This window comes from Pipistrellus kuhlii, unplaced genomic scaffold (genome assembly GCF_014108245.1).
Source record: "Pipistrellus kuhlii isolate mPipKuh1 unplaced genomic scaffold, mPipKuh1.p scaffold_m20_p_24, whole genome shotgun sequence".
NCBI lineage: Eukaryota > Metazoa > Chordata > Mammalia > Chiroptera > Vespertilionidae > Pipistrellus > Pipistrellus kuhlii.
The window spans coordinates 10,055,210-10,067,954 of NW_023425523.1; the positions used below are offsets into that span (position 1 = coordinate 10,055,210).

At 46.6% G+C, this 12,745-nt stretch overlaps 1 protein-coding gene across 3 annotated transcripts in view; it reads right to left on the reverse strand.

Annotated features, from left to right (window-relative positions):
* Nucleotides 1-924: 924 nt before the first annotated feature.
* The window catches only part of MAN1A2 (mannosidase alpha class 1A member 2), a 67,054-nt gene continuing 55,233 nt past the window's right edge, over nucleotides 925-12,745 (reverse strand). For 2 of the 3 annotated variants that reach the window (XM_036453180.2, XM_045586990.1), the window contains exon 13: nucleotides 10,237-12,665. In XM_036453180.2, coding sequence (XP_036309073.1) covers nucleotides 12,533-12,665 — 133 coding nt within the window. In that variant the 3' untranslated portion in view covers nucleotides 10,237-12,532. Of the gene's footprint in view, nucleotides 1,250-5,340; nucleotides 5,413-6,542; nucleotides 6,668-10,236; nucleotides 12,666-12,745 lie in introns of those variants that run through there. The other variant, XR_004990577.2, reaches the window with a different exon arrangement.

The following is a 12,745-nucleotide window of genomic DNA, read 5'->3' on the forward strand; positions in this document are numbered from 1 at the left end:
CCTTTTCGTGCTTTTCCTCAAACCCCACAGCCACAATCATCTATTAAAAACACATATCAGCCAAAACCGGTTTGGTTCAGTGGATAGAGCGTCGGCCTGCAGACTGAAAGGTCCCAGGTTCAATTCCGGTCAAGGGTATGTACCTTGGTTGCGGGCACAACCCCAGCAGGGAGTGTGCAAGAGGCAGCTGATCGATGATTCTCTCTCGTTGATGTTTCTAACTCTCTATCCCTCTCTCTTCCTCTCTGTAAAAATAATCAAAATATATATATTTAAAAAAAAACAACGCACATATCAGATCATCAAGCCCTCCAGGGGCTTCCATCACCCCTGGATACAATCTGAACTCCTCACCTGGCCCCTCCAGTCAGGCCCGCCTGCCTCTCCATCCAAGGCCTCTCACTATTCTTCGGCTCATCTCAAGGTGCTCCTGCCATCTGGCCATCAAACGTGTTTCTGCCTCCAGGCCTTCATACTTGCCATCCTCTCTCTATTCTTTCCCCACCCCCGGAGGAGGGGGGTGCAGGCTCATTCTGCCTCTCTACTCGAGTCCTTGCTCAGATGTCTCACCTCAGAGAAGTCTTCCCAACACCGCGTGTGGAATGAATCACACATGCCTTCCCCATCCACACACACTAGTTTTTTTCCTTTGGCCCTGTCTTATTTGTATTTACAACATCACTGACCTCTTATTTTATTTGTTTGTTGGTCTCTGTTATCCATACCTATCCTGGAATGTTTGCAGATTGTTGGGACTTTTATCTGTCTTACTTATCCTGTATCCCCATATTGCGAATAGTGCTGAGGACACCCTGGAGTTGAACCAATATTTAGTGAATGTCTGAATGAATGACCAAATGCATGAATAAACTGACTTGGGTGGGAAGAGCAAAGTGGCATAGGACAGACAGAGGTTGGGGAGGGTTGTTTTAACTCTTGCCACCTTCTTCAGAAAGCATCTGGATTCCCAGCCACGTGGTCCTTCCCTCTCCGCCCACGGCATGTCCTGCCTCTTCATGGCGTTTTATTCCGCTTGTCTTCCGGATGCAGTTAGACTGTGACTTTGAGAACAGGGACTGTATTTCATTCACCTTTGCACCCCTGATGCCGGGCCCAGTGTCTATCACACAGCAGATGCTCACTCAGCGCTGTTGAGTTGGGCTGAACTCATACTGGCTACACTAACTCTAACTTCAAATGTCTTCAGCTTAATTGTCAGCTGAGTCACTTCTGCCAAAGCAAACCAGATCTAAAAATTATGAACCAAAACACTAGATGGGATTAGGCCTGTTTGGGGGTCATTTTCCTGATAGGTCCCTGAGGGTAGGGACTAAATATAACCAATCTTTGTAAGCCTTCCAGTGACCCAGCACTAATGATTATAGAATGTACTTTGTAAATAAACAAATGTTGCTTGAATACATTAAAAAAAAACAAAAAAAAAAACCCTCTTCCCTCTCTCCATTTTTTTTTTCTTTTGGGTTTCCTAATTTGCAAATTGTCTCTGAGGACAGTCTCAAGGACCCCTTCAAACTAGATTTGTTAAAAAATTCTGGCTTCTTTTAGGAGGATGCTGGTGGCTGTTGGGCCCCAGCTGGTGAGAGCCACAGACACTTCATTCTGTGGCTAGGGTGGCGGGTGGCTTTGCCCTGCGCATCCCCCACTCTGCGTATGTGCTGCGAAGCCAGGAACCATCCCCCCACCCCCGCCCCACCGAGGGCTCTCTGACACCTACTGGCTCCGGAGAAGCGGAGGGGGACTTTTGGTTTTTGAGAAACTTTGCTGGCCCTTGAAGATGAGCTGCAAGCTCTGCTGGCAGCTGGGCGGCCCCTCTCCTTGGCAGTCAGTCTCCCTGGTCCTCCCACCCAGGGACACAGGCCCGGGCTGAGTGTGCGGCTGCCCTGGGCCCTCGGCCTGAGCCAGGCGGACAGGATCGTGGGTGGAGGAAGAAGGAAAGGGCCGGAGTCGGGAAAGAGTACCGTGTGTCCTATAAATCAGAGGCGTGTGCCAAGTGGAAAAACACCCAGTCCGCAGAAAGTTTCTTCTTGTGTTTCTTGGAAGCGGTTCCTCAAAGGGGTAAGATGAACCGAGCCGCTCCTGCCCGAGCAGGTGCGGGCTGCTTCCCTCTGCCCTCCCCACACAGGGCTGCCGCTTCGGGATCTGGTCTGAGGGGTGCTGGGTCTTGAGTGCCCAAAGGGAACTGGTGCCCCTTCGAGAGGATGTCCTCGCCCCACTGGAGGCTTCCAGGGGTCCAGCCTTCTCGCTCTTGAGTGCTTCGGGGTCCCCCGTGCACAGCATGGCTCCTGTAAGCGGCAGTCCCGGCACAGACGACCTTCAAGCCCGCGTGGGCCGCTCCCTGGGGCTGCTTCCTCTGAGAACCCCAGAAAGAGCTCCTGAGACCTCCTTAGGGGCAGACCCGTGGGGGTCGCCCGGAGCTCCAGCCCTGGCACACCCTCACACCCGGATGTGGAAGAGCAGCCCCTCAACTGCAGCAAGCTCGGATCCCCATAACTTCTCAGGAAAGGCTGGCTTCCTGCTGGGAGCTGCATGGCCAGGGCCGGCTTGTAGGCGGCTCTGTCTGCTGCTGTCAGAGGTGGTGTGTCCCAGGGGTTAGGGGTGCGCTCATCTCGCAGGACCGGGAAGCAGCTTAGGCTCAGAGGCTGTCTGCTCATCTGAGAATGGGAGAGATCCCAGCACCTGCCTCCCGCTGCTCCGAGGACGGCGTGGGGCCGCTTGTGATGGGAGGAGCCCGGTGCCTGGCATTTGAGAGGGGCTTGGAGTGCAGGTGATGGTCGTTAAGCTGAGAGCCAGGAACCTGAGTTGCGAGGATTTATTATGGTCTCTGCACGATGTCCAGCAGCACCTTTCACACGCAGGAGCCACGATGGATGGGGAGTGGGGGCCGGGGAGTTGAGCAAGGCTGCAGTTGAATGGCCAGTCTGTGAGCGAAGCCAGACCCTCAGCCGGGCTCCAGCCCACAGGACGGGGAAGGGAGCGAGGACGTCTGAGTCTGCTGGCCTGCCCTCAGGGCCACCACCTGTTGGAGGTGCGCTATCACCCCAGTTTCCGGTGAGAAAATTGAGGCTCAGGCATGTTAGCCTCGTGGCTCACGCTTCACTCGGCGAATGCGCACCAGGCCTGGGACTTGCACGGAGTGTGGGACTTCCCGGGATTCCTGCCTCCCGGTGCCACCACCAGCCCCGGCACTGACTTCTGAGTGTGAGAACCCCACCCTGACCAGAGTCTCCGTGAATGGAAAGCGCCCTCACCCTGCTAGCCAGAGTGAGCAATCGAACCCCTCCTCCCTGTTCACCCCAAAACCCACACTTCACACCTGCCAACCCAGGCCCCCAAGAACAGGTCTGCAATGGTCCACGGTGAGGCGGCTGCCAGGGCTTTCAGGGGCCTGGTGTCCTGAAACCCTAGCTACTGCCCTTTCCGCAAGCCTGTGCCTCCAGCTCTCTGCAGGGGCTGAGCCCCCGTGTCCTTCTCATGAGTCCCCTTTGCTTAGGTCCCCAGCTGGCCCCTGGCTCCCGCCTGGAGGAGCCTGGCCCAAAGCCACAGCTGGCCTGTGAGGACAGAGAGCTCCAAGCTGCATGTGGCATACCAGACCCTGAGGCTTCATCGGTGCCCCCTCGGGGCCCTCCCGGGGCCCCACGCTGCTGTGGGCTCCTGAGGCCGATGAGAGGAAGGAGGGACCCACCTCCAGGTCAGCTGCACATTTACTCCTGGGCCTGAGCTGTCCCAAGCCCCTGGATGGCGGGACCGAGGCCCTGGCCTGGTCCTTTCTGGTGGCACCTCACAGGGTGCCACATAGGGTGCCATTAATGCCGGGACACAGCCAGGGAATCCGGGGGAGGGGACGGGCCGAACGCTCCCTGGGCACAGCTCAGGAGCTCGGTGTCCCTCCCTCCAGATCAGGCCTCCTTGTCACCATGTCCTTGGGTCAAAGGCAGCTGGGTCACTTCTTCCTTTGGGGTCACTGCTCCTCCATTTTGGTCTGACCAACCCCTCCACAGCCTGCAGCTCCTCAATGCCTTCAACAAAATAATTTTCCTTTTGTTTTCAAAATCTCATTTGGCTTTTTAAAATGTCCTCCACGCGAGGGTGCGTGCGGGAAGTCTGCAGGTAACTTCAGTCCTGGGACAGTCCCCCCTCTCCTTCCTCCCCCGTCTCCCCAGCTTCTCATCACACAGACCTGTAGACGCTGGGATGGCTCCTCTCCCCTCTCTCTCCTCGGGGACCCAAGTCTCTAGGTGATCTCAACAAATCCCAGCGGCTACCTGCTGATCAGCCAGATTCCTATCTGCAGCCCAGACTCCTGAACTCCGGGTTCCTGCGACCAACAGCGGACACTCCACACCCGCTCAGATGTCTGGGAGGAAGTGCAGGATTAACGTGCTGGAGGACAAACTCCCAATGGCGCCCCTCCTCAATCTCAAACGGGATGTGTTTCCTTTTCCTGGAACGTCTTTGCCTTGTTTGTTACAGCCGATTCCTGTCACAGCCGGCAACCCTGTCCTTCCCTGAATTTCAGTCAACTGCTTCTCCTCCAAACCCGGGAATCAGGACGGATTGGATTCTCCTGCTCTCTCCCCGCCGCACCCTCCTGTCCCACCCCCAGCAGGCTCCTCTCTGAGTCCCAGCAGCTCCGGGACATACCTTGGCTGGGAAACATTCCTGGCTCACCTATTGACCCTGGTCTCGCCCAGAGGACACTCGAGTATCATCGTTGGCTCTGTATCTCCCGTGCCTCACAGGAGAGTCTTACCACATACATGTTCAATGAATGTTTCAAGAAGAAAAAAAAAAGTGTCCAAAAGGACTGGAGCAGCGTTGTATAAACAAGGATAGCTGTGAGTGGTGCTGGAAGGAGACCTGACTTGGGGAGGTGACGCACAACACAGTACACAGATGATATGTTACAGAATTGTATACCTGAAACCTATAGAGTCTTATTAACCAAAGTCACCCCGATAAACCCCATAAAAATAAAAGAAGTACCATAATTACAATTTGATTTTTAAATTCCACTAAGTATACTATGCCATAGTTATCAGCTAAAATTATTTGTAGGGTTCAAATCGGACTTTTTCTAGGTCCGGCTTCCGATATGAGATATTTTTCATCCTCTAATAACTTTTTCCCTGTTAGTTCCAAGTCCTTTCTAAGGGGAGGCCACACTTGGAAAGAAACGGAAGTCTTTTTAAGGCAATATTTGTCTTCTGTCTGGCAAACATCTCATCACTGACTTGGTTTCAATGGGGCATGAGCCTGGGATGGCAGAATCCTGTGCTGAGGTTACTGTAGGTCCCAGCAGGTCCTTAGTCACAGGCTTACCTGGCAGCCGAGCTGTGGCGTCCCTCTGTTAGTCAATGTCAGGGTGCAGCGAAATGTAAGCCAGAGATTTTACTACAACTCTAAAATAAAAGGGGGGGGGGGAGGGAGGGAGGGCTGGAGAGGGAGTGGGAGAGGGAAAAGGGAGGGAGAACAAGATTGGTTGGTTAGCGCCCTCTGGTGGCACACATTTCTTCCTGCTGAACTGTTTCAAAACACTACCCATGCTATTTCTGGGAGTCATCTCAAGTTTTGATAAGTATTTTCAGGGAAGTCCTGTAAACTCTTCCAAAATGACATCTCTCATCCCTTTTTTTTCCTTGTAACAACCTATGGGCTATTTGGGAGATATGGAACCCAGACTTTCCGAAGGGAGAGCCACCGCAGGAATCTGGGCGGGTGCCCCTGGGCCACAGACACTGGGTCTCTAGGCCTGAAAAGGACTGTGTGAGACTGTGTTTTTGCAGGTCTTCGTGAAGTGGCTGTCGCTTCTTGGGTTCAAGGCTAGTCCCATTCCCTCATTCCCACTGCTTCTTCAGGTATCTGTGCCTTGTCAAATAGCTCCTCTCCCCCTTCTCTTCAAGCTCTCCTTCCTCTTAAAATTCAGTTCACACGTCAGTTACTTGAAGAATCTACTCTGTGAGAAACCCATACTCCTAATATGAATGCTATTTGCATGTTGTTGACCGTCTTTTTGTAACTCAGTGAAATAATAAAAATTTCAGCTACTGGCAGACAGAGGCCCAGATTTTATCAAATTACAGTCACTCAGGGATCCTTGTTCTCTTATCTGGACCTGCTTTAGTTGCTTCAGAAGCTTTAGTTGCTTCTGAAAAGGCAAGTCCACAATTACATTCACAATGTCAGGTTCCTAGTTTAAAATTTTGATTAAGTTGAAATCCACTGTGCCAGGAAGAAGTAGACCTGGAGGATATAAACTGGGTGGTATTTCAGGTTTTACCACTACTTTGCTTGATGCTCCCTGAGTACAGGGTTTTAAATGTCTGCATTTATAGACTATAAACCACTATCTGGTCTAGCTGTTTCTATTCCTTAAGCACAGTCAGGTCAGATTTTAATGTGAGTGAGATCCAGTGATTTGGGTATTGTGAAGCTTGATGATCTCAGAGGTTGGACTAGACTAGGTCTCAGGAGATAACAGGCCCAGTAATACTATTATAGTTTTGAGATGAAGTAAAAATTACCTTTAAGCCCGGTCTTCACTTTTCTATAACATCAAGGAACGTGACACCATCAGCTGAACCAGAGGATATATTCCCTGAATGTGGGAGACGGAAGACTGTCAGTTACTGTAAGAGGCAAATGTGTTCTGTAATAGGAAGAAGATTGAACCTGTTGTCATCACTGGGTACAAATGAAGGATAAACAAAGACTTTTCACTTAAAGAACATCTTTATTGGATCTTTAATATACAATATTACCTTTAATTTATAAAAATCACATACAGAGGACATGACTGGAAATCAGTTCAGGAGCCGTCAGTGGGTACTGATTCAAAGAAATGACACTTACCCCACTCAAATAGTTTAAGGAAAATTCCATCAGTGAAAATATGAGACTAGTGGGATTGAGCAATGGCATTTCAACTTCCCAATCCAGTAATTAAAACCGGGGATACTTTAATCCAGCAAAAGCTAACTTCCAAATTTCCTAAAAAGTAACTTTCCCCAGGAGCTGAGCTTATCTCCATGGAAGTTTCTGGTATGCAATCTGCAGTCCAATTCTGCAGTGCTCCAATAGCTGCAAGACATCTGCGGTTGTTTAAAATCCTGTGTGTGGGTACCTGTGTCACTCACTCACACTGAGCTGCTGTGGCCTGCATCGTGTGTTGGACTTAGAGGCAGCTCACTTACAATGTGTACTCCTTGTCCCTCTGACTAGAGGCTTCTCCTCTAGAATTTCCAAAAATTGTGAAATATTTGATAAACTTCTTAGTGAGACATCTATTAGCTCAGGATGATCGGTGCATTGCAGTGTACCTAGTGGGAATAAGGTGCTGTCATTTCATGGGTTCTGCTGGGCTCACGCAAAGTTTAAAATGGACGACTTGTTCAACATGAAGTGTAAGGTTGAGACTGGGAGATACCCGAATTTAATTCTGATGCCTATTGGCACTCTGAAATAATGCTATTGACCAGTGAAGGGTGTCAGGAGAGTTGTGCAGAGAAGGGAGCTATCCTTTGGCTACCACTTTTCAGATGCGGGCAGGTCTAGAGGGAGCAGGGGCAGGGCCCCTCTGCAGTCTAAAAGGGCAACAGTGGCTGCCAAGTGGCACATAACCCGTTTTCTGCTGCTGAACATTTTTCGAGACTGGATTCTGCAGCACGAAGGTCAGCAATCCCATCGTACAGTTGGAGGGCGAGAAGCAGTCAGGCGGAGGGGTTCTGCAGCCCCAGTAATCCCGAGTCTTGGGCTGAACGAAGGTCAGTGAGCAGGCAGAACTTAGAGAGGATGACTATTTCGACACCACAGAAACACTTCACCCTACCTGGGGCCCCTGGAAGTGTGCCTGAAATACAAGGCAAGGCCAGCGGAGTGGCTGACAGCACACCCCAGAAACGAAAAGTGTGCCTCCCTCATGAGAGCTGCATCATGAAACCTGAAGAGACCCCAGAGGAGCATATCTACCTTCAAGACAACACAATAGATAGCCTTAGGTTACACAAATACATACAATCTCACACATACACAGCTTTTCGCTTTAAAAACGAATTACAGAACTCAAATATAAAGGAAAGATGCAATCAAATAGGACAGGGTCTTACACCAATTTAAACTTTGGGATCAACATTAACAACTGTGACCAGTGCAAAAAGTCCAGCCCTCCATGTTTCTCTAAATAAAGTTTTATTGGAACACTGCTATGCCCCTTCATTTACACACTGGCTATATCTGCTTTCCTGTTTCAGCTGCAGAATTGAGTAGCAGAGACAGAGACCGGATGGCTCACAAATATTTGTTTAGACCTTTACAGAAAAGCTTGCTAAGCCATAAGCCAAAAGGAACATCCCCATCATGACCTAAATGAGCCAAAGTAACAGGAAATCACTACCATCAATGTTCTTGAACCTGAATAAGTGCATTAAAATATCTCCAGACCATATTGGGTTATTCCAATATTCTGCTTAGAAGTTGTGCAGCCAAACTCAGTTAACAACTGTTTTTATTAGTTAACAAATACACAGTATTAAAAATCTCTCTGTGTATACTTGTATTTGTGTGTAAATCTGTGTAAAGAGTGGATAAGATATGAACTGGCCAATTTGAGGGGAAAGAAACCTAATGAAAAATAAGATCTCAAAATACTATTATTGGGAACTATTGTTTGAAACTTAGAAATAGGTTAGTATATTTCTCTTTATATTTAACAGCATGGAACCACCAGGACACACAACAGAGCAAGAACAATACACAACCGCAAGTTTTACCCATGAATTATGTGCCAAAATTTTTGAATAAAAAATAAGCAGCATTTCTAGAAAACATTGATTTTTAATTGTCTAATTAGGGTGATTTAGCAAAATAAGAATGTTTGCATTTATTTCCAAATATTTTAGTCCAAGTTGCATCAGACATCAAATATTCCTTTGACATTTTCCCAAGAAATGTTAGTTATTAACTTAACAATTATAGCTATGGGGATTATATAGTAACACACCGTTTAAAATATAAACAACTTCTATTACTCTCAATTTCGGTGAGATATACAATGCAGCATTTTGCAACATGATTCATACTGGGAAACATTTGAAATGCCATGAACTCCTCACACGGAGAATGCCCCGGGAGCCTCAAAGAGTTCTAATGCTGGAAAGGGCCTCGCATGCTGCTGGCACGCAGTGGGCACTGCCTGTTTGTTCATCGTTCTCTCGCCCACCCATGCATGCACTCAGAGAAATCCAGGCTTAAGGAGACACTGCCCAGTGAGAATGGCAAGCACAACCTCTTACCGGCATCCCTGTAGCTTTGACAAAGACTTTGGCAACAGAGAACAACGAAGATGACCAAAATTTCAAACTGCTAGGTTAAAACCTACCAAACAAAGGCCTGGATCGCCCTAGCTGACACGACAGGAAATCAGGGTCAACCTTCCACTAAAGGAATGCATTCCCTCAGTACCCGCTGACACATCAACATCTGCTCAGGAACAGGAATGAGCTGGTGTCGAGACACACACCACACAGCCCGTGCCCACCGGGAAGGAAGAACCCTCTGCCTGAGGACTTACTTTTCTGCACCGGGTCTTCTTTTTGGTTAGGTCCACATTCTCTTGGCCTTAACAACTTTACCCTGGTTTGAACAAAAGGTGTGATTCTAAAACTGTAAAAGAAATAAATGTAGGCCTGGCCGGTTTGGCTCAGTGGATAGAGCGTTGGCCTGCAGACTGAGAGGTCCCAGGCCAAGGGCATGTAGCTTGGTTGCAGGCATATCCCCAGTAGGAGGTGTGCAAGAGGCAGCTGGTCGATGTTTCTCTCTCATCGATGTTTCTAACTATCTCTCTCCCTTCCTCTCTGTAAGAGATTAATAAAATATATATATTATAAAAAAAAAAAATAAAGGAATGTAGATGGTAGAGGGGTATTCCAACAGGTGTTTTTGTTTTGTTTTGTTTTGTTTTGTTTTTTTGGTGCCTACCTACTCTTTGAGGAGATACCTGAAAAAGAGCATTTCTAGGTTCTTTGCATAGGTTCTATACATGTAATGAATTATTTAACCGGTGTCAATTCAGAAATAGGCCTGCAAAATGCAAATTACTATCAAGGACAGAAGGAAGTAAAGAATACTCTTGGAAAGCAAGCAGAATATAGCTTAAGGACTGATCTCGGAGGAAATGATTTTAAAAATCCGTAACAAAAACCAAACATGACACTGGGCAAGTCATTTGCAGCTGACTTTAATTTAATCGCCTTTGGTATCCAGAGGAAAAACTGGACGCATTACCAGAAGCTCACAGTAGGGCAGGGGCGTGGTGAAGACCCTCCCACTGTCCCTCTCAGACTCTTTGCTTGTGCACTTCTTTGCCTTCCTTTACGCTCAGTCATTTGAGAAATACAACAGAGCACTTCAGGAGTGAGGGTTGTGTGTGATTCTTTAAGAACTTCCTGGGGAACCCGGAAGGGCCCCTTACTCTGAATTCTTCTGAACTAAGCAAGGAAGGGCTCCTGGCCATCTACACAGACATTCTGGATCATTGTCAACTCAAGTTTTTAATTTTTTAGAACCAAATATTTTCTTTCCCGTTCTCTTCTTAAGTAATAGTCATCTATCCTTCTCATTTAAAATCTTAATTTTCAAGTAGTAAAAGATATCACAATTTCAAAGTATGAGCTAAAACCAAACTCTCTTAAAAACTTAAATAATATATCTGGCTCCACATCCTTATTTTCTATGAATACTGGAAAACTTGGGAGTGGTTATCATTATTGATCATTTGCTGAAATGTGAAAACTATTTGTGGGATAAGATGATCACCCTTAGAAAATATTTAATTATATTAATTTGTAAATTTCCCCCCAATTTAAGTCTACATGCCCATGAAAGGCTAAAAAGAAGTATCAAAATAAGGGAATAGGCCTTCAGAATTCCAAGGAGGGCTTCTTGCACATTGTTTCATGAAATCTGCAAATTCAGACTAGATATTAGACTAATTATACTACTCCCAACTTTTATTATCAATGGGAGCTGTTTATATTATCGATAAATATAAAGAAGAAAAAGTGTCCTGCACTAAGACATAAATTCAAGGGACAGAAAATGTATAAGCATTAGACATTTATCTCACAATATAGTTCTTGATAAAATTTAAGTTCTTTCCCCAAATATAAAGAAATAATTAATTTATTTAAAAAGAATTATCTTTGCAAAATCTATTGATGGCATGAGAAAATCCTTTAGCTCTATCCCAAATTCAGTGTAATATGATTAATTACATCTTACTTCTATTACTAAAAATTATTTTGCAGCTATTTTGGTTAACTCTTTGGGTTCCTTTAAATATCCTTGGAGAAAATAAAAGTTAAGTTTATTTTTACATAAGAATATTTTTGAAAAGCCCAGTCATCTGATGAGATAATAAAGGATCCCATGTCCCCATTTCAGATAGACTACTTAAGGACATTTTACTGTATGTATTTTGTTCTTGATTTAATAGGCTGGAAAAGTAATTTAGCTCACCAGGGAAATTCAGAGCTGCATAACAGTATAATGAATTTTGCCCAGCCACATAAATAAAGTTGTAAGTTGAGGGATTCTACTATGTTTATAATGGGGTTAAAATGTACTTGGTAGATTTGCTGGTTTGGAAAAATAGCCTACCAAAAAAAACCAACACTTTCTCTTAGAACAGGTTTCAAGGCAACAAACTGGCATCTCCTCCACTTTTCGTCATGCTACCAACACGAGACTGAATGACATGCACCAAATCCCCAAGCCAGGCTCACAAGTAGTGGTCATGACAAACAGCTTCAATCATTCCATATGGAGACAAAGACTTGAAGAATAATTCTTTGTAAGATTACACCCCAGAGAAAGTTAAAATTAACCAAGAAATTTCAGTGGAATGGATTGGGACTTGAAATGGTTGCCAGTCTGGTCATCCAATGGGGAACCCGAAAATCCAGACAAGGGTATTTCTGCTTCTTTTCTGAGTCTTCTTGCTGCTGATCCAGTTACACAGTTTTTTGGTTCTTGTTTATTTTAGTTCATTCCATTATTAAAAATGGAGAAAAGGGGGCTAACCAATGCGTAAATATTTTATTTGAAAGCTGCTCCACTTCGGGAGAAGACAAATGGAAACTGGTGCCACGGCCATCCCGGACTCCTGAAGACGCTCCACGCTCTGGCTTATTCTTAGGAAGTCAAGCCTCCAGGTTCCTGGACTCGAAAACCAGTATTCAGAGAGTAACTGGCTTCACTGTTGATGTGACCGTCTCGTTAAGAATCCAAGTATACCGGGTCTCCATCCTACACACACCGGAGTACGTTTTGGTCAGGTATAAAACGGAATTATTTCAAAGCTGAGATATCTACACGTTGAAAGTCTGTGGGGAGCGAGTCATGTTTCCCCCTGCCATGTTGACGCAGAGGTCTGGGTTTCCAGAAGCCCCTTTCCAGACTCCTCTGCAGGGTCCATGTAAACAAAACACAGGTGAGAATGGTCTTTCCGGAGCTGCTTTCATCGAACAGCAGGGTTTCCTGAAAGTGTGGTGTTGGCTAAATGCAACACGGGCAGAGGGTGAGCCTCTGTGTTGAACACCCAGTGGTCTAAAGGTAAGAGGTCATCCCCGGAGAACAGCAGATACAAATACCTGCAAATACAAGGAGCTCCAGTTAGAATTCAACAAGAACATCCCATGGTCCGGTTAGAATGGCACAGGACACCAGTAAC